The sequence below is a fragment of the Mirounga leonina genome, unplaced genomic scaffold (assembly GCF_011800145.1).
Source record: "Mirounga leonina isolate KUSES-001 unplaced genomic scaffold, KU_Mleo_1.0 Mir_92, whole genome shotgun sequence".
Taxonomy (NCBI): domain Eukaryota; kingdom Metazoa; phylum Chordata; class Mammalia; order Carnivora; family Phocidae; genus Mirounga; species Mirounga leonina.
The window spans coordinates 23,030,911-23,056,346 of record NW_023270852.1 but is presented as its reverse complement, the minus strand read 5'-3'; the positions used below and the strand labels follow the sequence as shown (position 1 = coordinate 23,056,346).

The 25,436-nt window shown below is 36.9% G+C and overlaps 1 protein-coding gene across 1 annotated transcript in view; it reads right to left on the bottom strand.

Annotated features, from left to right (window-relative positions):
• Nucleotides 1-25,436, bottom strand: part of ANKRD42 (ankyrin repeat domain 42) — a 74,937-nt gene that overhangs the window by 21,554 nt on the left and 27,947 nt on the right. The window contains exons 5-8 of the mRNA XM_034995645.1: nucleotides 20,481-20,681; nucleotides 9,683-9,808; nucleotides 5,402-5,507; nucleotides 1,997-2,172 (exon numbers count right to left, since the gene is read on the bottom strand). Of these exons, the coding sequence (XP_034851536.1) occupies nucleotides 1,997-2,172; nucleotides 5,402-5,507; nucleotides 9,683-9,808; nucleotides 20,481-20,681 (609 nt within the window). The remainder of the gene's footprint in view (nucleotides 1-1,996; nucleotides 2,173-5,401; nucleotides 5,508-9,682; nucleotides 9,809-20,480; nucleotides 20,682-25,436) is intronic.

Sequence of the window (25,436 nt, the reverse complement as noted above, 5' to 3'; positions counted from 1 at the left end):
ATGGACTCAATGTTTATGTCTCCTCTGAGTTCATATGTTTAAGTCCTAATTCTTAACGTGACAGTATTTGGAGATGGGGCCTTTGGGAGGTAATTAGTTAGATGAGGTCATGAAGGTGGGGCCCTGGTCCAATGGGATTAGTATCCTTATAAGAAAACACACCAAAGTTTGCTTAGTCTCTACCATGCGAGGACACAGAAAGAAGGTGGCTGTCTCCAAGCCAGAAAGAGAGACCTCACCAGAAACAGATTCTGCCAGACTCTGATCTGGGACCTCCAACCTCCAAAACTGTGAGAAAATAAATTTCTAAGCCACTCAATCAATGGTATATTGTTATGGCAATCCAAGCACAATAGGATATCATTTAATGAAGTAAGACTGTCCTTCATTGCTAATTACGAAAATTAAAACTTTGTTATATATGTCTCCATAATGCAATTCATACGAGAGAAAAAATAAAATGTATTTTTATATAGTTATAAATTTGTATTTCATAATAAAGTGACAACACTATTTTAGGAAATCCCACCAACAAATATGTTATTAATTGTAGGAATCAAGATATCAAGACTTTTAGAGCTTGAAAATGTAAAAAAATCAAGCCAGTTTAAGAAATAAACAAATATGGGAGCACCTGGCTGGCTCAGTCAGTAAAGTATGTGACTCTTAATCTTGGGGTTGTGAGTTTGAGCCCCACACTGGCTACAGAGATTACTTTAAAAAAAAAAAAGAATTATACAAATATGGAAAAATTATCTCTCTGTTCACCAATGTAAACCTAACACCTAGAACAGTGTAAAAGGTATTCAATAAACCTATGTTGAATAATGGGAAAGAAAAAAAGATTTAATTAATTAATTAATAAAGCACAATTTCAGTCACTTATTTTAATACTATATTGAGCAGGTTCAGAATGTTTTCTGAATTCCAGAAAGCAGGACTTTTTCTGATGTCCTGCTCTAGTCCCTTAGCCTAGAGCTGTGCACACAGTATATACTGGAATATAAGTTGGATAAATAGAATGCTTTTTTATTTTTTTGCCTATCTAAATTCTGGCCACCCTTCAGGGCAACTGGGTGGCTCAGTCGGTTAAGTGTCTACCTTCGACTCAGGTCATAATCTCAGTGTCCTAGGATTGAGCCCTTCGCTGGGCTCCCTGTTCACTGGGGAATCGGCTTCTCCCCCTCGCTCCACCCCTTCCCTCTGCTTATACTCTCTTTATCATGTGCATGCACTCTCTAATAAGTTTAATTAATTAATCAATTAATTAATTCTGCCACCCTTCAAGGAAAAGTCCAAATTCCACTTCTGAAAAGCCTCCCCTGCTACTCTATCCTGAGAGAACAGTCTTTTTAAACTCACAACCTAGTAGCCCAGGCCAAGAATCTAAGAGTCAACCTTGATTATTCTCATTCTGTAACACCTCAGATCCAAATCTATGAGCAAATCCTATCAGTTCTTTTTTTTTTAGATTTTTTTTTTTTTTGAGAGACAGAGAGAGAGAAAACGTGTAAGCGCATGTGCCTTGGGGGGGAGGGCAGAAGGAGAGAGAGAGAGAATCTCAAGCACACTCACCGCTAAGCGTGAAGCCAAGATGGGGCTCGATCCCACAACCCTGAGATCATACATACAACACTGTCTGGCACAAGGTAGATATTCAATAGATATTTGCTATTATTATCTGTAAAAATCATTTGCCAACTAACCATGGAAATCCTTGAGATGTTTATTTCCCTGTTTCCTATGATCCACTTAAGTAATTTTTCCTCCTATGTAACTTTTTCCTCCTTGGGGGACAGAGATCATGTCTTACACTCTTTATGTGTTCAAAAACCCCTAGTACAAATATTTGTACTAGGTCTGGTTCCCCCCCAAAAATATCAAAGTATTTTACTTTGCAGATGGTAAATGTCTTTAGAATAATTTCCAGATTTGTGGTAAAAACTGGCTATGGCATTTCTTAAACAATAAATCACAACAGAATTGGCACACTTACTTCTGGCATCTGTCTTATCCGACTCACTGAGACATAAATCATCCTTGGCATCAGTGCTTCCCTCAACACCATGTCTTAAAAAAAACTTTATATCATTTTCATCAATTTCATTCTCATCATCTATGTCATATTTCTGTAGCCCCTCTAGTAGCTTTACAGCTGCTAAATGGGCAAACCTGTAGGAAAGAATCAGTAATTAACAAGATTCACAATGTTCTTCAAATTGAAACTGCAGTTTGCACTTAATTTAGCGAATTACACTCTGTACATTATGTCACCAACCCTACCAGTAAAGGAGCAAAACTGCACCTGAAGGTCAGTGACAATTCGACATACATCCAGCTCAAAGAGTTACTGGACACTGAGGACAAATAGTCATGTTAAAGGCTATTCCATAACTGTTACTGGCAAAAATCCAACTGGGAGAGGAGACCCAATACCAAAAGAATATGTGGGGTGCGCCCAGACAGTTCTGCTCAACTGAATAGAAAGCCCAGAACCACCCTACTTGTTACCTATACTTACTACCTTTTTGGATAGCCAAATTTAGATTTCAGAAATAGTTCTGGTTCCAGTTTCAGGGCTAACTATAGCTCTAGGCCCCTTAATTTTCAACCTTCCTCAACCCAAAAACCTGGCATGGCTTTGAAATTTAATGAAAAATAGTGACTTTTCCATCCACATTTTCTATTTTCTTTGATCTTTACCACATCTCTATGAAGCTGTTGTGATTGCATGTAATCTGCATGGTTTTCTCACATTCTTGCTAATTGAAATGTTTAATGTTTTCTCTTATGACATGGAGAACTACTCAAACACAAAATCTCAAATCCTATTTTTTTCACATACTTATATAACCACATACACACAAATATCCTTACCTTTCACCAGGTACTACACATAATTAAAGATATAGTAACAAACATCTTAGGAAGATGTAAGGTTAATAGAATTCATTATCTCTACTACTAGGTTATAATTAACAGCTATCATTTACTGAGTACTTGTTTTATACCAGATTCATAGTGTTTCTATAACACTACACACACATCTGGCATTTTTTTGGTGCATGAATTACAAAAATTCTAATAGATATATTGTGGAATCTCATTGTGCAAATTTTAATTTGCATTTTCCTAATGAAAGTGATTTTGAGCATTTTTTTCATATACATATTTGCCATCTGTATATTTTCCTTTGGTGAATGAACAATATCAAATACTGGCAAGATAAGAAACAAAAGAAACCCTCATCCACTGCTGGTGAGAATACAAGTTGGCATGGTCGCTTTCAAAGGCACTATGGCAATTTCTTATAAAGTTAAACATACTCTTAGTATATGACCCAGCAATCCTACTCCTAAGTATTTACCCAAGTGAAGTGAAAACTGATGTTCACACAAAAAACTGTAATGACTGTTTAGAGCAGTTTTATGCATAATCACCAAAAAATGGATATAATCAAGATGTCCTCTGACAGGTTACTGGATTATCAAACTATGGAATACTATGGAATTCAACAGCCAATGGAATACTGCTCAGCTATAAAAAAAGAAATGAACTACAAATACACATGAAAGAATCTCATATAATTATGCTTAATGAAAGAAGCCAGATATATAAGCGTATGTACTGTACAATTCCATTTATATAAAACTCTAGGAAATACAACCTATGGTGACAGCAGATCAGCATTTGCTTGGGGAAGGGGAAATGGAGAACAGTGGGAGGAAGAGAGATTACAAAGGGGGCACAAGAAGACTTTTGAGGATGATAGGTATGTTCACTATCTTGATGGCAGTAATGGTTCCATGGGTAGGTACATATGTCAGAATTCATCAGTTTGTACTGTACAAATATGTGTACTTTGTCATATGCCAATTAAACCTTGATAAAGCTGTTTTCCAAAATAAAAATAAAGTGGGCCTAAATTGATAATGATCCTAGGTATGTGGTACCACAAAACCATGCTCCAAGGAACTCAAAGAAATCTCTCAAAATTGTAAGGAACATGAACTCTTAAAAATTGCAGAGCAATCACTGCATGATTAGCATCCTGTTGGGCCTCATTTGCAACTTTTTAGCCTACATTCCTACTTTAGATTCAAGCAGTTCTGGACCACATGCAGTTCCTCAAACACACAAGGTACTATCTTACAAGTCTTCCTCCATCAAACATCAGCATAAATGTTGCTTCCTCCAAAAAGAAAAATTTTCCCTGACCTCTATATAAATTGTTTCCCTTCAGTTTCCTTCCTAACTCCCCCAAAACTTTAAAACAGGAAGACCTGGGCACTTTTTCTCCTATGTTCTTATTGAACCTTATACATAACATGTAATATGTTACGATGATTATAATTAATAATAATTATGTATGTACAGTGTGTCTTTACAAGATTGTAGACTTGAGGACAAGGACTGTGTTTTTTGATCTTTGTAATCCTAATACTAACCATAGCAGTAGAGACACGCAAAGTACATAGGAAGTTGAATGAAAAACAACCAAATGAACAAATGGAGGGACTAAATTTTCCTTGAGGACTTGACCTGAATGAGCAGGAGATGCTCAATAACAGGTGTTATATTTAATTCAAAAGTAAATATTAAAATTTGTTTCAAAACCTATGTGACTCCTTTTGATTATTCCTTTTAATAACACAGTATTTCTCAACAGGTAGGGCATTTGGGTGACACAATTTTTCATTCTGTACCACTGTTCTAAGCACTGTAGAATGTTTAGCATTCCTGGACCTGACCTCACTATATATCAGTAATGGTCTCCAGTCATTGTGACACTCCTCCACACATTTCCAAATCCCCCCTCCCCACTAGGAAAGGGGACACTACTACTTCTCAGTTGAAAATCATTACTTCAGTTAGAAGTCAAGCAGAGAAAGTCAATTATCATATGGTTGCACTTACTTCTGGAACATAAGGAATAGCACGGAGGACATTAGGAGAAGGAAGGGAAAAATGAAGGGGGGAAAATCGGAGGGGGAGATGAACCATGAGAGACTATGGACTCCGAGAAACAAACTGAGGGTTTTAGAGGGGAGAGGGGTGGGGGGATGGGTTAGCCTGATGATGGGTATTAAGGAGGGCACGTATTGCATGGAGCATTGGGCGTTATACGCAAACAGTGAATCATGGAACACTACATCAAAAATTAATGATGTACTGTATGGTGACTAACATAATTAAATTAAATTAAATTTTAAAAAAGAGAAAAAATCATTAGTGAGATGAACTGATTTATCATTAAATGTCAATTCAGCTTGAAAATTGTCATTCCATCACCATTTGATGGAGTCTTATAATTCCATTAAATCCTAAGAGTTTTCTGAGTGTAAGAGAGTATATTTAAAACCTTAAAAACAAAAGAAAGTAGTAAAGCAGACAGGGATACCTCTTAGCCACATCGCTGGGTTTCTCCCCTGCTTTGTTGGTAATATTACTGTCTGCTCCCATTTTAATTATCCACTGCAAACACTCTATGTGGCCTTGCCCAGCAGCTGTTCAAAAAACAAACAAAAAAACAGAAAATACACACAAAAAGTTATTGTTATTAGTAACAATTGTCTCATATCTCGGACAGTAACATTAGAGAGTATTTTCATAAATACTGATCCTTGTAATAAGCAACAAAAGTTGGGCAGATGTCATTCTCTGTTCATTTATGTATGTATTATTCATTAGACAAACAATCAAAAATCTACTGTACTCAGCCCCTATACAGAGGACTTTACATACAGATATAAAAGTTGAAGCTCAAAGAGGTTATTTATTTAACATCATGCAGCATGCAAGTAATGGGTTTGAAACTATAATCTAGGTTTTCCCAATCCTTATCCAGTGTTCATGTGCTGCTATCTATAGCTTCTGACGAATCTTGCATCTGACCAGAATATGAGCACAATCCAGCCACAGGGCCCCACACTGACTTCAAAAATCTTGTGTCATCTTATGTAAACAGGTTATTCTTCTGACTCTCACAACTCAAAATTTACAGGCCCCTCAGTAATTACCTGAACTGTTTACCACCTTTTTCTAAATCTTGTCCTTAACACATACATTCAGGATTAATTTTCACCTCCACAACTCTGTTTATGTGTCTTCTTGCCTAATGCCCAGCACTCAGCTATATGTTCATCTAACTTCTATCCATCCTTCTAGATCCATCTGAAGATTCAGGGAAACTGGGGGGAAAAAACTTCATAGATTTAACTGACTTTAGGTCTACTAAACAGTGAGACTGGAGGACAGGACAGAACTTAGCAAGTGGCTGGCACATACAGACCCTCAATAAATGTCTATAAAGTTGATGAATGAATAAGTGAATGAGAATATTAAGAAAATGTCAGCTTTGCTCTTACCAGATGTGTAAGCTCAGTCAAGAAAACTGATCCCTCTGGACCTCAATTTCCTCATCTTTTACAGAGATGATTTCATATTTAGAAGGAGGGTTCATAAAATTACAATAAGGATTAAATGTGATGACAGTTTTACACCCCATTAAGTATCATACAAACATAAGGTATTATTTCTGAATTCCCATGAACACTTCTCTAATAATTTAACCCTTATCAACTTCTGTTCCTCGGTTTCTACTCCTAAATTCCTACTGCATGTATTTTAAGAACCAAATAATTTTTGCCATTAATTACATCCTGACTTCTACAAATCTCTAGTTGTTCATGATTTAAGTATGTAGCTCCTTAACAGTAAGGTCTAGATCTCATAATGTCTACGTGGTGCAGACATATGATTGGTGCTGACTCTAAGTGCCTCTGTAAAATGAATCAAAGACTAGGAACTTTTGGGGAGGGGGGTGGGGAAAGGGGTTAGGCTGGTGTGGGTATTAAAGAGGGCACGTACTGAATGGAGCACTGGGTGTTATACGCAAACAATGAATCATGGAACACTACATCAAAAACTAATGATGTAATGTATGGAGACTAACATAATAAAATAAAATTTAAAAAAAAAGACTAGGAACTTTTGGTATAGCTCTAGTGCCTCAAAAAGTGAATCCACCTCCAATACTGGCAACAGAGAAAAGAGGGCACAAAGTCAGATACAGTGACAAAGTAAGAACTCTTCTGCCCTTCTCTAGTTCACTCAGAGCCATCAGAGTTGGCCCCTGAAAATCCTGGGCTTTCTTGCTCTCCCCTAGAGCAAATCCAAAACCAGTTAAAAACAGTACAAGAGGGGCGCCTGGGTGGCTCAGTCACTAGACGTCTGCTTTCTGCTCAGGTCATGATCCCGGGGTCCTTGGATCGAGCCCCACATCAGGCTCCCTGCTCGGTGGGAAGCCTGCTTCTTCCTCTCCCACTCCCCCTGCTTGTGTTCCCTCTCTCACTGTGTCTCTCTCTGTCAAATAAATAAATAAAATCTTAAAAAAAAAAAAGTACATGATTTCCCAGACCTCTAGAAATAACCTCACTTTAGACAAAAACAGCAACAAACTCCATCTTTAAGAGTTACAAAATGGTATTTATGAATCATGGATAATTGTTTTATGTAAGATCAATGAGTTTAAGCCAACATTTCCATTTTATTACACAGGTAATATTTACAAAGAGGGGGAAGGGAGGCTAAGTAATTTCCCTAAAATGAAATACAATAAAAGGATTTTTACCCAAGATCCTTGTTGTATATTGGTTAGGATATGTTGATTAATTTTATCAGTGTTTTATAAGAGAACAGATAAAATTATGCTGTGGCTAGAAATTTTTAAGAAATCATTTGAAATACTTATGGCTTAGCAAATGAAAGAAAGGAGCAGTCACAGTGGATTTAACAATCATTAAATGACTAAGAAGAATGCCTCAATAATAAACACAACTTATTTACTGAATCAAAATTAAAATTAAAGAAAAAGAAGCAGAGAGATTAATAAATGTGGAAAATGTGAGTTAAGTTATAAAGAGACATCAACTTTTATTTACCCAATTTGGATATAATCTAAACATACAGATGTTCACCAGGAAAAGCAAATGTACACAAAACGCCCCTTCCCCTATTTGTTGCCACTTATCACCCTCCTATCACACCCCCTGATCCACCCCTGGCCCTAGGAATCCTCAATGGACAGACTGACAAGACAAGGGGTGAAGGGCAAACACTTTTGGTTCCTCAATTCACCCTCACATCTTCTCACAATGGCTGCATCCCAAACGCCCTATTGTTATATATCAAGTCCTTTAGAACCTACTTCCAAATCCCTCATTTCAATCTTAGTTCCAGGGGTGAAGAAATGACTGAGAAAGGCTGAAAACCAGCCATCAATGAAAATCCTTCCTGTGAAGATGCAATATACGCACCACGATCACATTTATCTTTTGCTACAGTGTCTGAATGATACCCCATATATACATTAGTAATAAAAAGTGGTTATATCTAGGATATGAAATGGGGGCTTCACTCCAGGGCAACACATTTTAAAATATATATACATATACATAGCGCACATTTTAAGTTTCCTCCCCATTCACAAATACCATGGTGAAGAATTAAACCCCTAGACAGCCAGCTAAGATGGAGGAGCGAGATTTTCCAAGTCTAGGATAGAGTGTTTGCCAAAATAGGAACCTCTCTGTGTGTAGGAGAAACCCCCTTTGCATTCCCCTTCTTCTTACTTCACCTAACCTCTCTTATAAAACTATTAGTACACATGATGTTTAGATTCTATACTGGAGATTCATTATGAAGTAAACCAACTTTAACAATTAAACTAAGAACCTAACCAACAGGAACATAATCTATGATTGGGACCATCAGAAGTTATTTATAAAATAAAATCTAACTTGAACACATGACTGCATTAACTACCTTACCTGTCTTTTTACTCTAACCCTTTTTTTTTAAGGGTTAAGTAATCTCTATGCCCAACGTGGGGCTAGAACTCATGACCCCAACTTCAAGAGTCACATGCTCTACTGACTGAGCTGGCCAGGTGCCCCTTTAACATTTTTACAAGAATTACCTGTTATTACATTATGAAATAACTTATAATATCACAAATGAAGCAGAATGGAAATTTCACATGCATTAGATTAAAGATTTGGTTTTTGATTTTATAAATAAAAGGAAGACTGGTAAGAATAAATCCTAAAGTACGCACTCCCAAATAAGGAGCTGACAATTTGACAAAGTCTGATTAATTAATATTTTAGAATTCCACAGAGAAGGAAGAAGAGAATGCAGACAAAAGTGGCGGACATCTTGAAAATGTGTTTAAATCTAATGTTCATTGATATTTCTATAAAAGTAAAAACATTTTTGCAGAGTACAAGAAGAAAATTCTGCTATACCTTTTTTCAAATTCTGCTATACCTTTTTCATGCTTTAGCAAGAATTAATAGATCACTTTTATTCCAAAGAAAATATTAGTCCTAAGAAACTTCTCCAGCAGTGAATTTCATATCTTATCATATCAATGTCTTAAGAGATTTCCACCCGAATTACCCTAAATGTGATAGTGAATTTCTAGCATCATAAAAGGAGTATCACAATTGAATTGAAAATTAAGTACTCTGTGTACCATATAAGGTAGACTGATATCCCTTAGGATATTAGGAAAAGTTTTACATTTTCACGTGTTTCTAAGGGACAATTATTTTAAAAGGTAAATAACTTCAACAGTAATTGTGTCAGAACTGAAAATGAAGCAGGAATCATAACTCACCTTTATGCAAAGGAGTTGATCCATTATTATCACGTTCATTAATATTGATTACTCCATCTTCTATTAATTTCTTAAGCATTTCCAAATCACCCTTAAAGGCAGCCACATGACCTGGAAATGCTAAGGCTATGAATAAAAATTCAGCATTTCAGTAAACACATGTGTTCATTCTTTTTCCCTGCCTTAAGCAGTCACACATTTCAGATTTCAATATTAACTCAACTATGACAATGTTATACTGGAATTAGTTTAACTGATGCAATGACAAGTAATAAAAAGAGAATCATAAGATAAGATTATTATTAATTGTGTAGCCCTTTCTCCCCACAGGACTTCAAACATGCCAAGAGTATACTGTACCAGAACTATTCTTAGCCATATTCCATTCTTTCCTCAGACCAACACAAAACACAAGAAGATGGCCGTTTTCAACCCTTTGTATAAAGACATACTTGGTCTAAAGTCCTACATTTGCACAGACCACTCCCTCTCTGTTTGCAAGGAAGTGAAGAAAGCAAAATAAACTGGAAGCAGATAAAGTATATGTACATATACAAACACATATACATATACACACGCTTGTGTAAATGTACCTGACCTAGTGCCTAACCATAAATACTTGAGAAAATGTTTTTAATGTAACAACCACATATATTGAGCCCTTACTGAATGCCAGACATGGTAGTTAGCCCTTGTAAGGAATGCCTCATTATAAACCTCTTAACAACATTGAGATATAGGTATTCTCATTTTTAAATACAGAAACAGAATAGCCAGAGTATTTTTAAAGATTTATTAATTAATTAATTTATTTATTTTTAGAGAGACAGAAACAGAGAACACAGTGAGGAGAGGCAGAGGGAGAGGGAGAGAGTCCCAAGCAGACTCTGTGATGAGCATACAGCCCAACACAGGGCTCGATCTCATGACCATAAGAGATCATGATATGAGCTGAAGCCAAGAGTTGGACACTTCACCAACTACACCACTGAGGCATCCCTTCAAAGTTTTTTAAATAACAAAGCTGGGGAAAAAAAAATAAAACAAAAATAAATAAAATGAAATAAAATAACAAAGTTGGAGACTTACACTACCTGATTCTAAGTCTTACTATAAAGCTATAGTAACCAAGACAGTTGTAGTATTGGCAAATAAACAGATATATCAGTAAAACAGAATGCAGAGGCCAGAAATACACCCATACGTATACAGGCAACTGATTTTTTACAAAGCTTACAAAATATTTCAATGGGGAAAGAGAAGCCTTTCCAAAAATATGCTGCCATGACAAGTAGCTATATGTGGGGGAGGGGGGGACCAAAACATACATTTTTCATTTCACCCAAAATTCCACATAAAATTTAACTTGATGTAGATCAAAGATCTGAATTAAAAAACTAAAACTGATAAACTTCTAGAAAACTATAGAAGAACATCTTGCTAACTTTGAGGTGGACAAGTATTTCATAGATAGGACACACAGAAAATGACGTGTAGAAAAGATTGAGAAATTCTACTTTATCAAAATTTAAAACTTTTGTTCTTTGAAAGATACTCCACGGGGCACCTGGGTAGAGTGCCAGTTAAGCATCCAACTCTTGATTTCAGCTCAGGTCATGATCTCAGGGTCGTGAGATCAAGCCATGTGTCAGGCTCCATACTGAGTGTAGAGCCTAAGATTCTCTCTCCCTGCCCCTCTCCTGTTACTCATGTGCACTCTCTCTCTCTCTAAAATAAAATTTAAAAAAAAAAAAAAATATATATATATATATATATATATATACTGCCAAGAAACCAGGCAAGCTTCAGAATGGGAGAAAATATAGGCCATAACATATATCTGAGAAAACATAAAGAACTGTTAAAAGTCAGTAATTAGTAGACAAACAACCCAATTAAAAAATGGGCAAAAGATTTAAACAGATACTTCATAAAAGATATACGAATGCCCATTTGAAAAGATGCTCAATATCATTACTTTCCAGGAAAATGTAGATTGAAACCACAGTAAGATAACACTACACATCCATTAGAATAGCTAATAAAACAGACTGACCATATCAAGTGCTAGCAATTCCATGGAGCAAATGGAATTCTCATACATATCTGGTGGGGATGTAAAGCAATACAACTACTTTAGAAAATAATAACTTTTTGTTGTTGTTGTTAAGTAGGCTTCACGCCCAGCATGGAGCCCACTGTGGGGCCTGAACTCATGACCCTAAGATCAAGACCTGAACTGAGGTCAAGAGTCAGACTCTTAACCAACTGAGCCACTCAGGTGCCCCAGTTACACAACTTCTTAAAGTTAAACATACACACACCATACACCATACCCCGTACACCCCACTCCTCCATATTTACTAACAGAACTGCAAACATATGTCTATGTAAATGTTCAGAGCAGCTTTATTAATAATAGCCCAAAACTGGGAACAATCCAAATGTTCATCAGGTGAACTGTTAAAATATATATGGTACATCCATATAATGGAATGCTATTCAGCAATAAAAAGGAATGCACTAGTATTAATATACTTAACAAGGATGAACCTCAAAATGGTTCCATTAGAAAATTCAAACTAATCTACAGGGACAGAAAGCAAGTAAGTTGTTGTGTGAAAGTAAGGGTGAACTTTGAGAGGATATAAAAAAAACTCCAGAGGTGATAGAAATGTTTTATATCTTGATTGTGATGGTTTCATGAGTGAAAACATACTTCAAAACTCACTGCACACTAAACGAATACAGTTTATTCTACATAAATCATACATTAATAAAGATGATTTTGGGGTGCCTGGGTGGCTCAGTTGGTTCAGTGTCAGACTCTTAACGTGGCTCAGGACATGATCTCAGGGTCCTGGGATTGAGCCCCAGGTCAGGCTCCATGCTCAGCATGGAGTCAGCTTGAGGATTCTCTGCCTCTCCCTCTACCCCTCCCCCCATTTGTGCACTCTCTCTCTACAATAAATAAATCTTAAAAAAAACAAAAAAACTTAAAGTTGATTTTTTAAAAAGGATATCCTAATCAGAGTGAAAAACCAAACCACAGTGTGAGAGAAAATATCTATATCAGAATTAATAAAGGATTGGAATCAAGACTATACAAAGAACTCAAATTACTTAGAAAAGGACAAAGAACATGATTATTAAAAAGGGAGTATAGGGAGTAAGATGGCAGAGGAGTAGGAGACCTGGATTTCGTCTGGTACCAGGAATTCAGCTGGATAGGGATCAAACCATTCTAAACACCTACGAACTCAACAGAAGATCAAAGAAAAGAATAGCAACAACTCTCTGAACAGAAAAGTGAGCACTTTCTGGAAGGTAGGACATGAAGAGAAGTGAATGTGAGGCGATATTTGGGAGGACAGACAGCGGGGGAGGGGGCCTCCATTGACCGCTACTGGCAAGTGATAGAGCCACGGAGCACAAAATCAGAAGTTTTAGAAGTCAGCTCCACTGAGGGACGTCGCTCCAGTGGCTAAGCAGGGGGTGGAACCCTCACTGGGACAGTGTGGTCTCAGGAACCTCGGGGTCACAGAAAGACCGGGGGTGCCTGAGTGTGGCAGAACTCCCAGGGATCGGAGCAGGGAAGCCAGCTGCAGAGATGGAGCCAAGGAGTGGGCTCTCAGCTGAGGGTTACAATAAACTGTGATCCACAGCACAGTCGGGCCACTGCTCCTCCAGCAGGGACCCAACAAGCAGCAGATATGGGGAGACTCTCCTTCCTCCCCCAGGAGGAGCAGCACGGGAGCACACCGCGGGGATCTGCTGGGTTTGGAGATTCCACATGGGGTTGTGTGCCAGAGATAGAAACGCTCGGTCACAGGCCGGGTGAACGCGGAGTGTGGCCGGAGACCAGGGAGAGGGGAGTGACTGACTGCTTTTCTCTGGGGGCTCACTGAGGAGTGGGGGCCCTCAGTTCTCGGCTCCTCCGGGGCGGAGATTGGGAGGCTGCCATTTTCGCTCTTGTCCTCCAAAGCTGTAGGAAGCTTGCAGGGAACAAAAGCTCCTGAGAGCAAACCCGAGCAGATTACTTAGCAAGGAGCTGGCAAGGGTGGGCAATTCCGCCTCCAGCAAAGACATTTGAGAACCACTGCAACAGGCCCTTCCCCAAGAAGATCATCAAGAACAGCCAGCCAAGACCAAGTTTACCAATCAATGAGAATGGCAGAACTTCAGCGCTAGGGGTATACTGCACATAGAATTCATGGCTTTTTTCCCATGATTCTTTAGTCTTTCAAAGATAATTCTTATTTTTATTTATTTTTTATTTTTCTTTTTCCCTTTTTCAATCAACATCTTATCAATCCCTTTCTTAAAAAACCTTTTTTATTTTACATTTTTAGAGCCATATTCTATCCCTTCATAGTAGTAACCTTATTTTCGGTATATATATATATATATAAAATGTCCTCTCTTTAAAATTCTGGGATACAGTTTCTTCTAACAGATCAAAATATTCCCTAAATCTTTAGTGTATGGCTTTGTTCTAGTCTCCTGCCTGATCACATTCTCTCCCTTTTTATTTTTTTTAAATCCTCTTCTTTCTTTTTTCAACCAACTTCTTATCAATTCCTTTTATAAAATCTTTTATACTTTTCATCTTTACAGTCATATTCCATCCCTCCATCATATTTACCCTTATTTTTGTACATATATAAGTTTCTCTTTCTTTAAAATTTTGGGAGGCACTTTCTTCTAACAGACCAAAATACACCCAAAATCTAGTGTGTGGCACTGATCTATGCACCAGCCTGATCATATTTGATCATATTCTGGTTTTGTTTTGTTTTGTTTTTAACTTTTTCTTTTTTTCTTCTTTTTTTCCCTTTCTTTTCCCCCGGTTTCAAGTCTTTTCTGATCTGTTTAGTGTATATTTTCTGGGGACGTTGTTACCCTGTTAGCATTTTGTTCTCTCATTCATCTATTCTCCTCTGGACAAAATGATAAGACAGAAATATCACCTCAAAAAAAGATCAAGAGGCAGTACCGACTGCCAGGGACCTAATCAATACGGACATTAGTAAGATGTTGGAACTAGAGTTCAGAATGATGATTTTAAAGATACTAGCTGGGCTTGAAAAAAGCATTAGAGAAACCCTTTCTGGAGAAATAAAAGAACTAAAATCTAACCAAGTCGAAATCAAAAGGCTATTAAGGAGGTGCAATCAAAAATGGAGGCTCTAACTGCTAGGATATGTGAGGCAGAAGAGAGAATTAGTGATATAGAAGACCAAATGATGGAAAATAAAGAAGCTGAGAAAAAGAGACATAAACAACTACTGGACCATGAGGGCAGAATTCGAGAGATAAGTGATACCATAAGACGAAACAAGATTAGAATAATTGGGATCCCAGAAGAAGAAGAAAGAGAGAGAGGGGCAGAAGGTATATTGGAGCAAATTATAGCAGAGAATTTCCCTAGTTTGGGGAAGGAAAAAGGCATCAAAATCCAGGAGGCACAGAGAACCCCTCTCAAAATCAATAAAAATAGGTTAATATCTCAACATCTAATAGTAAAACTTACGAGTCTCAGAGACAAAGAGAAAATCCTGAAAGCAGCTCGGGAGAAGAGATCTGTAACCTACAATGGTAGAAACATTAGACTGGCAACAGACCTATCCACAGAGACCTGGCAGGCCAGAAAGGACTGGCAGGATATATTCAGAGCACTAAATCAGAAAAATATGCAGCCAGGCATACTATATCCAGCTAGGCTGTCATTGAAAATAGAAGGAGAGATAAAAAGCTTCCAGGACAAACAAAAACTGAAGGAATTTGCAAACACAAAACCAGCCCTACAAGAAATCTTGAAAGGGGTCCTCTAAGCAAAGAGAGAGCTTAAAAGTAGCATAGACCAGAAAGGAACACAGACAAAATACAGTAACAGTCACCTTATAGGCAATACAATGGTACTAAATTTATGTCCTTCAATAGTTACCCTGAATATAAACGGGCTAAATGCCCCCAATCAAAAGACACAGGCTATCAGATTGGATAAAAACACAAGACCATTGATATGCTGTCTGCAAGAGACTCATTTTAGACCCAAAGACACCCCCAGATTGAAAGTGAGGGGGTGGAAAACCATTTACCATGCTGATGGACACCAAAAGAAAGCTGGGGTGGCAATCCTTATATCAGACAAATTAGATTTTAAACCAAAGACTATAATAAGAGATGAGGAAGGACACTATATCCTACTTAAAGGGTCTATCCAACAAGAAGATCTAACCATTATAAATATCAATGGCCCTAACATGGGAGCACCAATTATATAAGGCAATTAATAACAAAAGCAAAGAAACACATTAACAACAATGCAATAATAGTGGGGGAGTTTAACACTCCCCTCACTGAAATGGACAGATCATCTAAGCAAAAGATCAACAAGGAAATAAAGACCTTAAATGATACACTGGACCAAACGGACTTCACAGACATATTCAGAACATTCCACCCCAAAGCAACGGAATACACATTCTTCTCTAGTGCCCATGGAACATTCTCCAGAATAGATCACATCCTAGGTCATAAATCAGGTCTCAACCAGTACCAAAAGATTGGGATCATTCCCTGCCTATTTTCAGACCACAATGCTTTGAAACTAGGACTCAATCACAAAAGGAAAGTCAGAAAGAACTCAAATACATGGAGGCTAAAGAGCATCCTACTAAAGAATGAATGGGTCAACCAGGAAATTAAAGAAGAATTTAAAAAATTCATGGAAACCAATGAAAATGAAGACACAACTGTTCAAAATCTTTGGGATGCAGCAAAGGCAGTCCTAAGAGGAAAGTGTATAGCAATACAAACCTTTCTCAAGAAACAAGAAAGGTCTCAAATACACAACCTAACCCTACACCTAAAGGAGCTGGAGCAAGAACAGCAAATAAAGCCTAAACCCAGCAGGAGAAGAGAAATAATAAAGATCAGAGCAGAAATCAATGAAATAGAAACCAAAAGAACAGTAGAACAGATCAACGAAACTAGGAACTGGTTCTTTGAAAGAATTGACAAGATTGATAAACCCCTGGCCAGACTTATCAAAAAGAAAAGAGAAAGGACCCAAATAAAGGAAATCATAAACGAAAGAGGAGAGATCACAAGCAACACCAAAGAAATATAAACAATTATAAGAACATACTATGAGCAACTCTATGACAGCAAATTAGATAATCTGGAAGAAATGGATGCATTCCTAGAGATGTATCAACTACCAAAACTGAACCAGGAAGAAAGAGAAAACCTGAACAGACCTATAACCACTAAGGAAATTGGAGCAGTAATCAAAAATCTCCCAGGGCCAGATGGCTTCCCAGGGGAATTCTACCAAACATTTAAAGAAGAATTAACACCTATTCTTCTGAAACTATTCCAAGAAATAGAAATGGAAGGAAAACTTCCAAACTCATTTTATGAGGCCACCATTACCTTGATCCCCAAACCAGACAAAGACCCCATCCAAAAGGAGAATTACAGACCAATATCCTTGATGAACATAGATGCAAAAATTCTCACCAAAATACTAGCCAATAGGATCCATCAGTCCATTAAAAGGATTATTCACCATGACCAAGTGGGATTTATCCCTGGACTGCAAGGTTGGTTCAACATCCGCAAATCAATCAATGTGATACAATACATTAACAAAAGAAAGAACAAGAACTGTATGATCCTCTCAATAGATCCAGAAAAAGCATTTGACCAAGTACAGCATCCTTTCTTGATCAAAACTCTTCAGAGTATAGGGATAGAGAGTACATACCTCAATATCATAAAAGCCATCTATGAAAAACCCACACCGAATATCATTTTCAATAGGGAAAAACTGAGAGCTTTCCCCCTAAGGTCAGGAACATGGCAGGGATGTCCACTATCACCACTGATATTCAACATAGTATTAGAAGTCCTAGCCACAGCTATCAGACAACAAAAAGAAATAAAAGGCATCCAAATTGGCAAAGAAGAAGTCAAACTCTCACTCTTTGCAGATGATATGATACTTTATGTGGAAAACCCACAAGACTCCACCCCAAAACTGCTAGAACTCATACAGGAATTCAGTAACGTGGCAGGATAGAAAATCAATGCCCAGAAATCAGTGGCATTCCTATACACCAACAACAAGACAGAAGAAAGAGAAATTCAGGAGTCGATCCCATGTACAATTGCACCCAAAACCATAACATACCTAGGAATAAATCTAACCAAAGAGGCGAAGAATCTGTACTCAGAAAACTATAAAATATTCATGAAAGAAATTGAGGAAGGCACAAAGAAATGGAAAAATGTTCCATGCTCATGGATCAGAAGAACAAATATTGTGAAGATGTCAATGCTACCTAGAGCAATCCACACATTCAATGCAATCCCTATCAAAATACCATCCACTTTTTTCAAAGAAATAGAACAAATAATCCTCAAATTTGTATGGAACCAGAAAAGACCCCGCATAGCCAGAGGAATGTTGAAAAAGAAAAGCAAAGCTGGCGGCATCACAATTCCAGACTTCCAGCTCTATTACAAAGCTGTCATCATCAAGACAGTATGGTACTGGCACAAAAACAGACCCATAGATCAATGGAACAGAATAGAGAGCCCAGAAATGGACCCTCAACTCTATGGTCCACTAATCTTCGACAAAGCAGGAAAGAATGTCCAGTGGAAAAAAGACAGTCTCTTCAACAAATGGTGTTGGGAAAATTGGACAGCCACATGCAGAAGAATGAAACTGGACCATTTCCTTACACCACACACAAAAAGAGACTCCAAATGGTTGAAAGACCTCAATGTGAGACAGGAGTCCATCAAAATCCTAAAGGAGAACACAGGCATCAACCTCTTCAACCTCAGCCACAGCAACTTCTTCCTAGAAACATCGCCAAAGGCAAGGGAAGCAAGGGCAAAAATGAACTATTGGGACTTCATCAAGATAAAAAACTTTTGCACAGTAAAAGAAACAGTCAACAAAACCAAAAGACAAGCGACAGAATGGGAGAAGATATTTGCAAATGACATATCAGATAAAGGGCTAGTATCCAAAATCTATAAAGAACTTATCACACTCAACACCCAAAGAACAAATGATCCAATCAAGAAATGGGCAGAAGACATGAACATTTTTCCAAAGAAGACATCCAAAGGCCAACAGACACATGAAAAAGTGCTCAACATCGCTTGGCATCAGGGAAATCCAAATCAAAACCTCAATGAGGTACCACCTCACACCAGTCAGAATGGCTAAAATTAACAAGTCAGGAAACGACAGATGTTGGCGGGGATGCGGAGAAAGGGGAACCCTCCTACATAACATAATGATAAAAAAAAAGGGGAGTGAAGTATAGGCAAGCAATTTATAGAAGAGAGAACTAGAATAGCCAATAACTTACAGAAGGATGTTCAACCTCATTCATAATCAAGAAAATGCAAATTAAAATACAAATTAAGCCTTTTCATACCCAATTGGCAAAAATTTTAAGTCTGACAATACTGAATATCGTTTCTCTAAATTCCCACCAAACATTGCCGATGAGAGTGTAAACTTCTCCAACTACTCTGATGAAGAATCTAGCAATTGCTATTTATACTGAAGATGGGCATATCCCACCAAGCAACCCTGAAGTAGAACTGCACACCTATTTACCCAAGCCAAGATCTTAACTCTCAGTCTTCAGAGCAGATAGGCAGTGCCTCAAGAAGCCACATCCAACAATCCCAGTGTGCCATACAAATGGGCTATGTGTTAAAAAGGTAGTGAAGCACTTCTCTAAAGAATCTCTTATACATGTACTTATGGAGACATGTACAAGAATATCCATGACCACACCTACTGTAATAGTGTAAAACAATCTAAATATCAAATTGGAAAATGGATAAATAATGGTTTTCATAAAATGCAATACTATACAAACAAAAAGAATAATCTAAGATACTTCCATTGGCCTAATAAATCTCAAAAACATAGTATTTTGCGGAAAAAAGCAAGGAATAGAAGAATGCATACTGTTTTATATGCCATTTTCATAAGATTTTAAAAGAAGTTTCAAGGACTGCTAGCTGTCCACTAAAATGCTCTTCCTTCAATAGTAAGAGAATTACAGCTGAGGTGAGTCTTCTCAGCTAGGTATTAAATCCTCCAGGCCTCCTCACAGCTAGTATGCCCATGTGATTAAACTTTTGCCAATGGAAAGTTGGCAACAGTGATGAGTACAAATTAGACCTTGAAAATCTCTGGTCCTAATCTTATAGTCTTGCTCCCTCCCCACCTCCAGCTAAATTCGTTACAAGCAGAGAGAGCTAGTTGGGAAGAAAGCCAGTTACTGAACAGATTCACTCTTCAACCTGGGCCGTCATACAAATCCTTAAGCTGCTGAATTTTAGGAGTTCTTAGTTAGAACATGTTAGTCTATTACTCCCAAAACACACACAGTGCATATTTTTGTGAGTACATATACATTAAATATAAAACCTGTAGAAAGGAATTATAAATCCAAAACAATAGTTACCTCTGAGAAGAAAAAGAAATGAATGATATTAAAGAGACAGAGCCAAGAAGCTTTTAAATATATAGCATTCTATCCTTTAATCAGTGGCATAAAAAATGTTCATTACATTACATTAATCTCTATAGATTTCTGCCTAAAATATTTCATAATAAAGAAGAGAAACTGAATGACTGTGTGGACAGTTATATGTAACATATTTAAACGTAACATTCGCCCTATAACTTCTTTTTTTTTCAACTTATTCTACTTATTATATGCTAAAACATTTCAGGTTTATTACTTACTTTCCTGATCTTTTGGATCACTTCCTTCATACTCAGCTCCCTGGATAAACTGCAAAATATTCTGCTTAAAGAACCTCTGGGCCAGATCCAATACATTTTCTCCATTATCATTGAAGGCTTTTAAAGCTTGTGTTGTACTGTTCATTCTACTGAGTAGGAATTTAAAGCAGTGAAGGTGACCCTCCATGGCTGCTAGGTGAACTATAGGAGAAATAGAAAAAATTTAATTTTTAAACTGATTGTAAAATAACTTGAAGAAAGAAATAACAACATTGGCTCTCAGCTTCACAGGAAGATGCCTATCCCCTCCCTATTAACAGGGACATACTCTGAGCATGGTAACACCTTTTTTGCAAGCCCACAAGTCCTTACTCAGCCTTCTAGTCATGCCAAAGCAACAGACTAAATTATTAAAGAGTTATACATACTGTGAATGTACAGATGCCAGAAGAGAGATACCAAAGAGCAGGCCCCAGAATATTTTCTTGAAAAGTGAAATCCCAATTATGCCACTTATAATTACATAAGAAAATACTTGCCATGTAAGACAGATGATAAGTAAACTCATTTTAATGTTTTGGAAAAAAGTGGAAGAAATACACCAAAATAGTCACTATGCAAATATGAATGATATTTTTATCACTATGTATTTTGTCACCTTTCCATAGACATTATTTTTATTAAAAACAGGAAGACTGGATCAAAACGCAGACAAAGCCCACATACTACCTCACCATTTCTATTCTCAATCCTTGAAAATAAAAGATATTTTTTGAAGCCAAAAAAGACTAGAAAAACGAATGAGAACACCAAGAACAAACAACAAATGTTAAGAAACCCCTGAAAGAAAACATACTCAGTCAGACTGAAGGAGAGCCACAACCCAAACTCTGCAAAAAATAGGAACAGTTCTGGGGTATTACAAGCTTAGAGGCAGCGATTACAAAGGGAGGCTTTACATCTCTGGAGAAGTGACTATTTGGGAAATAGCCCAATCAATATACAAACCTCACCTCTGGAGAAGTAGGGCAGTGCCTAAGTGACCAGTGTAATGCAGGGAAAACAAGATGTAACAACACCCAAAAGATAAGCTGCTGGCACATGCCACTCTACACTTTCTCAGCTGAACCTCAAAAAACCAAAAAACTCCCCATAAAATTTGAGACTCCTCTAACACCTCATTCATTGTATATACACTTACATGTCTTACAGGCACTGGGAATTTAACATCAAAAACTCAACTTCTCATCCCTCTTGCATACATTTTCCTTACGTAGTTTTCCCCATCTTACTTGATAGGAACTCTCTTTTCCATGGAGTTCATGCCCTGGAGCCATCCTTGACTACTCTCAACACCTCATCAATCAGCAAATCTTACTGATTCTATCTTTAAAGAATGCACAGACCCCAATTACTTCCCACTATCTCTGCTACCTCTGCTCTGCTCCAATCAAATAGCAGCATTAAATTATTGCATCAGGCTCCCAACTGCTATATTTCTCCCCTTGCCATCCTCAATCCTCAATAAACAAAATAGAGAAAATGTTCTTAAATGTAGTCAGATCATGTCACTGCTGTGCTCAAAATCCTTCAATGGCTCCTGTTACCTCTCTGACTTCATTATCTATAACTCACCCTCTCACTTCTGTTCTAACCATACTGACTCACTTTACTACCTGCTTTCAAATACACTCCTGGCTCACAAGCTTTCACTGGCTGTTACCTCTTTCTGAAATACCCTTTCCCCATGATGGTCACAAGACCTGCTCCCTCAACTGCTTCAGGTCTTTACCCAATGATCACCTCCTCCTTGAAGGCTTCCCTGACCACCATATTTTAAACTTCATCCTCTTTAACATTCTACTCCCTTCTCTGATTTTATCCACACATATAACCCTATAATTTATATTCTTTCGATTATTGTCTGTGTCCCCACCACCACCACCACATGAAGGCAGGGATTTTTGTCTGTTTTATTTGGTGTGACAGCCCTAGCACCTAGAAGAGGGAATGACACATAGTAGATGCTCAGGAAATAAATGCTGAATTAGTAATTTAAGATAGAGATTTGAACACAAGTAGTCTAGTACTGAAGTCACATTCTTAACCTCTATATTATACTATTAAAAAATATACTATATATGGTCATAAAAAATTATACATGTTTAAAGAAATAAAAGTCGATTTTTTTTTTTTATGAGCAAGCAGAAAGACTTTTAAAAATGATCAGGCATATTTAATAAAGAACCAAATAAAAAAATTGCCCCCTACCTTGTATTACAGAAAAGTTAGTTCCAGGTGGGCTGGAAACCTAAATGTTAAAGTAAAATAATAAAATTTCTAGAAGATAATATAAAAGAATGTTTCCATGATCAAAGAGTAGGGAAAGACTTTTTTAACAGGATGCAGAAAGACTAACCATAAAGGAAGAGCTTATTAAACTTGACTACATTGCAGTTAAAACTATCATCAAAAGAAATCTGAAAAGAATGAAAAGGCAAGCCATAGAATGTGAAAGATATTTAAATAAAAAAGATATTTGCAACACATATTAGTGACAGAGAGCTTGTATCTAGACTATATAAAGAACCCCTACAATTAATTTTTAAAAAGAGAGAAAAACTCAATAAAAAATAGGCAAAATATTTGAACTGGTACTATAAAAAGAAAATAACCAGGGGCACCTGGCTGGCTGTCAGGAGAGCATGCAACTCTTGATCTCAGGGTTGTGAGTTCAAGCCCCACATTGGGTATAGAGATTAGTTAAAAATAAATATGTTTTTAAAATAAGAAAAAGAACAGTAAACATTTTTTTAAAAAAAGAAAGGAAATGAGATGGCCATTAAATATATGAAATGATGTTCTATAATACTGATCAATAATTATTTTAAATGTAAATAAACTATTAAATACTCCAATCAAAAGACATAGGGTGAGTGAATGGATAAAAAATACAAGATCCATCTAAATGTTGACTATAAGAAACTCATTTCAGACCTAAAGACACATACGGACTGAAAGGAAGGGATGGAAAAAGTTATTTCACACACAAATGGAAGTGGGGGGGAAAAGCTGCAGTAGAAATACTTATATCAGACAAAATAGACTTCAAAATAAAGACCGTATGATAAACAAGGACATTAGAAAATGATAACCAATTGTGCAATAAGAGAATCTAACTGTAAGTATCTATGCACCCAGTATTAGAGCATCTAAATACATAAAGCAAATAGGAAAAGACATAAAAGGGAGAAACTGATAGTAATAAAATAATAGTAGAGGACTTTAAAACCTCATTTAAATCAATGGATAGATCATCCAGGATGAAAATCAATAAAGAAATAGTGGCTTTGAGCAACAGATTAGACCAGATGGACTTAACAGATTACATACAGAATACTCCACCTCAAAACAGCAGAATAATACTCATTGATTTCAAGTGCCATGAAACATTCTCCAGGACAGATCACATTTGGCTACAAATCTCAATAAATTTAAGAGGACGAAATCATATCAAGCAACTTTTCCAACTACAAAAGCATAAAACTAGAAATCAAGCACAAGGGAAAAAAAAAAAACAGAAAACAACACAAACATCTGGAGGCTAAACAATAGGCTACTAAACAACCAATGGGTCAACAAAGATATCAAAGAGAAAATTATAATACACATGAAGACAAAAGAAAATGGAAACATAATGGTCCAAAATCTTTGGGATGCAGCAAAAGCAGTTCTAAGAGGAAAGTTTATAATGATACAGGCCTACCTCAAGAAACAAGAAAAATCTCAAGTAAACAATATAACCTTACACCTAAAGGAACTAAAAAAAGAAGAACAAAGCCCAAGTTGCAGAAGGAAGGAAATAATAAAGATCAAAGAGGAAATGAATGAAAGAGAGACTAAAAAATAACAATTATAATAATAAAAAAAGATTAATGAAACCAAGATCTGGCTCTTTGAATAAACAAAACAAAACTGATAAACCTTTAGCCACACTCATCAAGAAAAAAAGAGAAAGAACTTAAATAAATAAAATCAGAAATTAAATGGGAAAAGGGGCACCTGGCTAGCTCAGTTGGTAGAGCACTTGACTCTTGATCTCGGGATTATGAGTTTGAGCCCCACATTCAGTGTAGAGATTACTTAAAAATTTTTAAAAATCTTTTAAAAAATGAAAGAGAGAAGTAACAACTGTCACCACATATACAAAGAATTATAAGAGACTATGAAAAATCATATGTCAACAAATTGGAGAACCCAGGAAAAAAAAGGATAAATTCCTAGAAATATAAAATCTTCCAAAACTGAATCAGGAAGAAATAAAAAAATTTGAACACACTATTTACTAAAATTGAACTGGTAATCAAAAACTCCCAACAAACAAATGTCCCAGATCAGATGGATTTACAAGAAAATTCTACCAAAGATTTAAGGAAGAGTTAACACCTATTCTCCTCAAAATATTCCAGAAAATAGGAGAAGGAGGAAAACCTCCAAATTTATTCTTGGAGGCCAGCATTATCCTGATAGCAAAAACAAAGACACTACAAAAAAAAAAAAAAACTACAGGCCCATATCTCTGATAAACCTAGACACAAAAATTCTCAACAAAATATTAGCAAACTGAATTCAACAATTCATTGAAAAGCTCACTCACGCAGGAAAACATGGCAGAGGAGTAGGGGACCCTATTCTAACTGGTCCCTGGAACTGAGCTGGATATCTACCATACCACTCTGAACACCCACGAAATCAGCCTGAGCTGTAAGAAGATAGATTTGGATCTCTACAAACAGAATATTGCAGGCGGTTGATTTCAAGGTATGAAGCGGGAAGCCGTGACTCCACTGGCAGATATCGGCAGATAAACGGAAGGGGGAGGGAGCTGCCATTAGCACTGGTGCCGGGAAGGTGAAATAACACAGGAGTGCAAAATCCTCCCCCGCTGGGGACGGG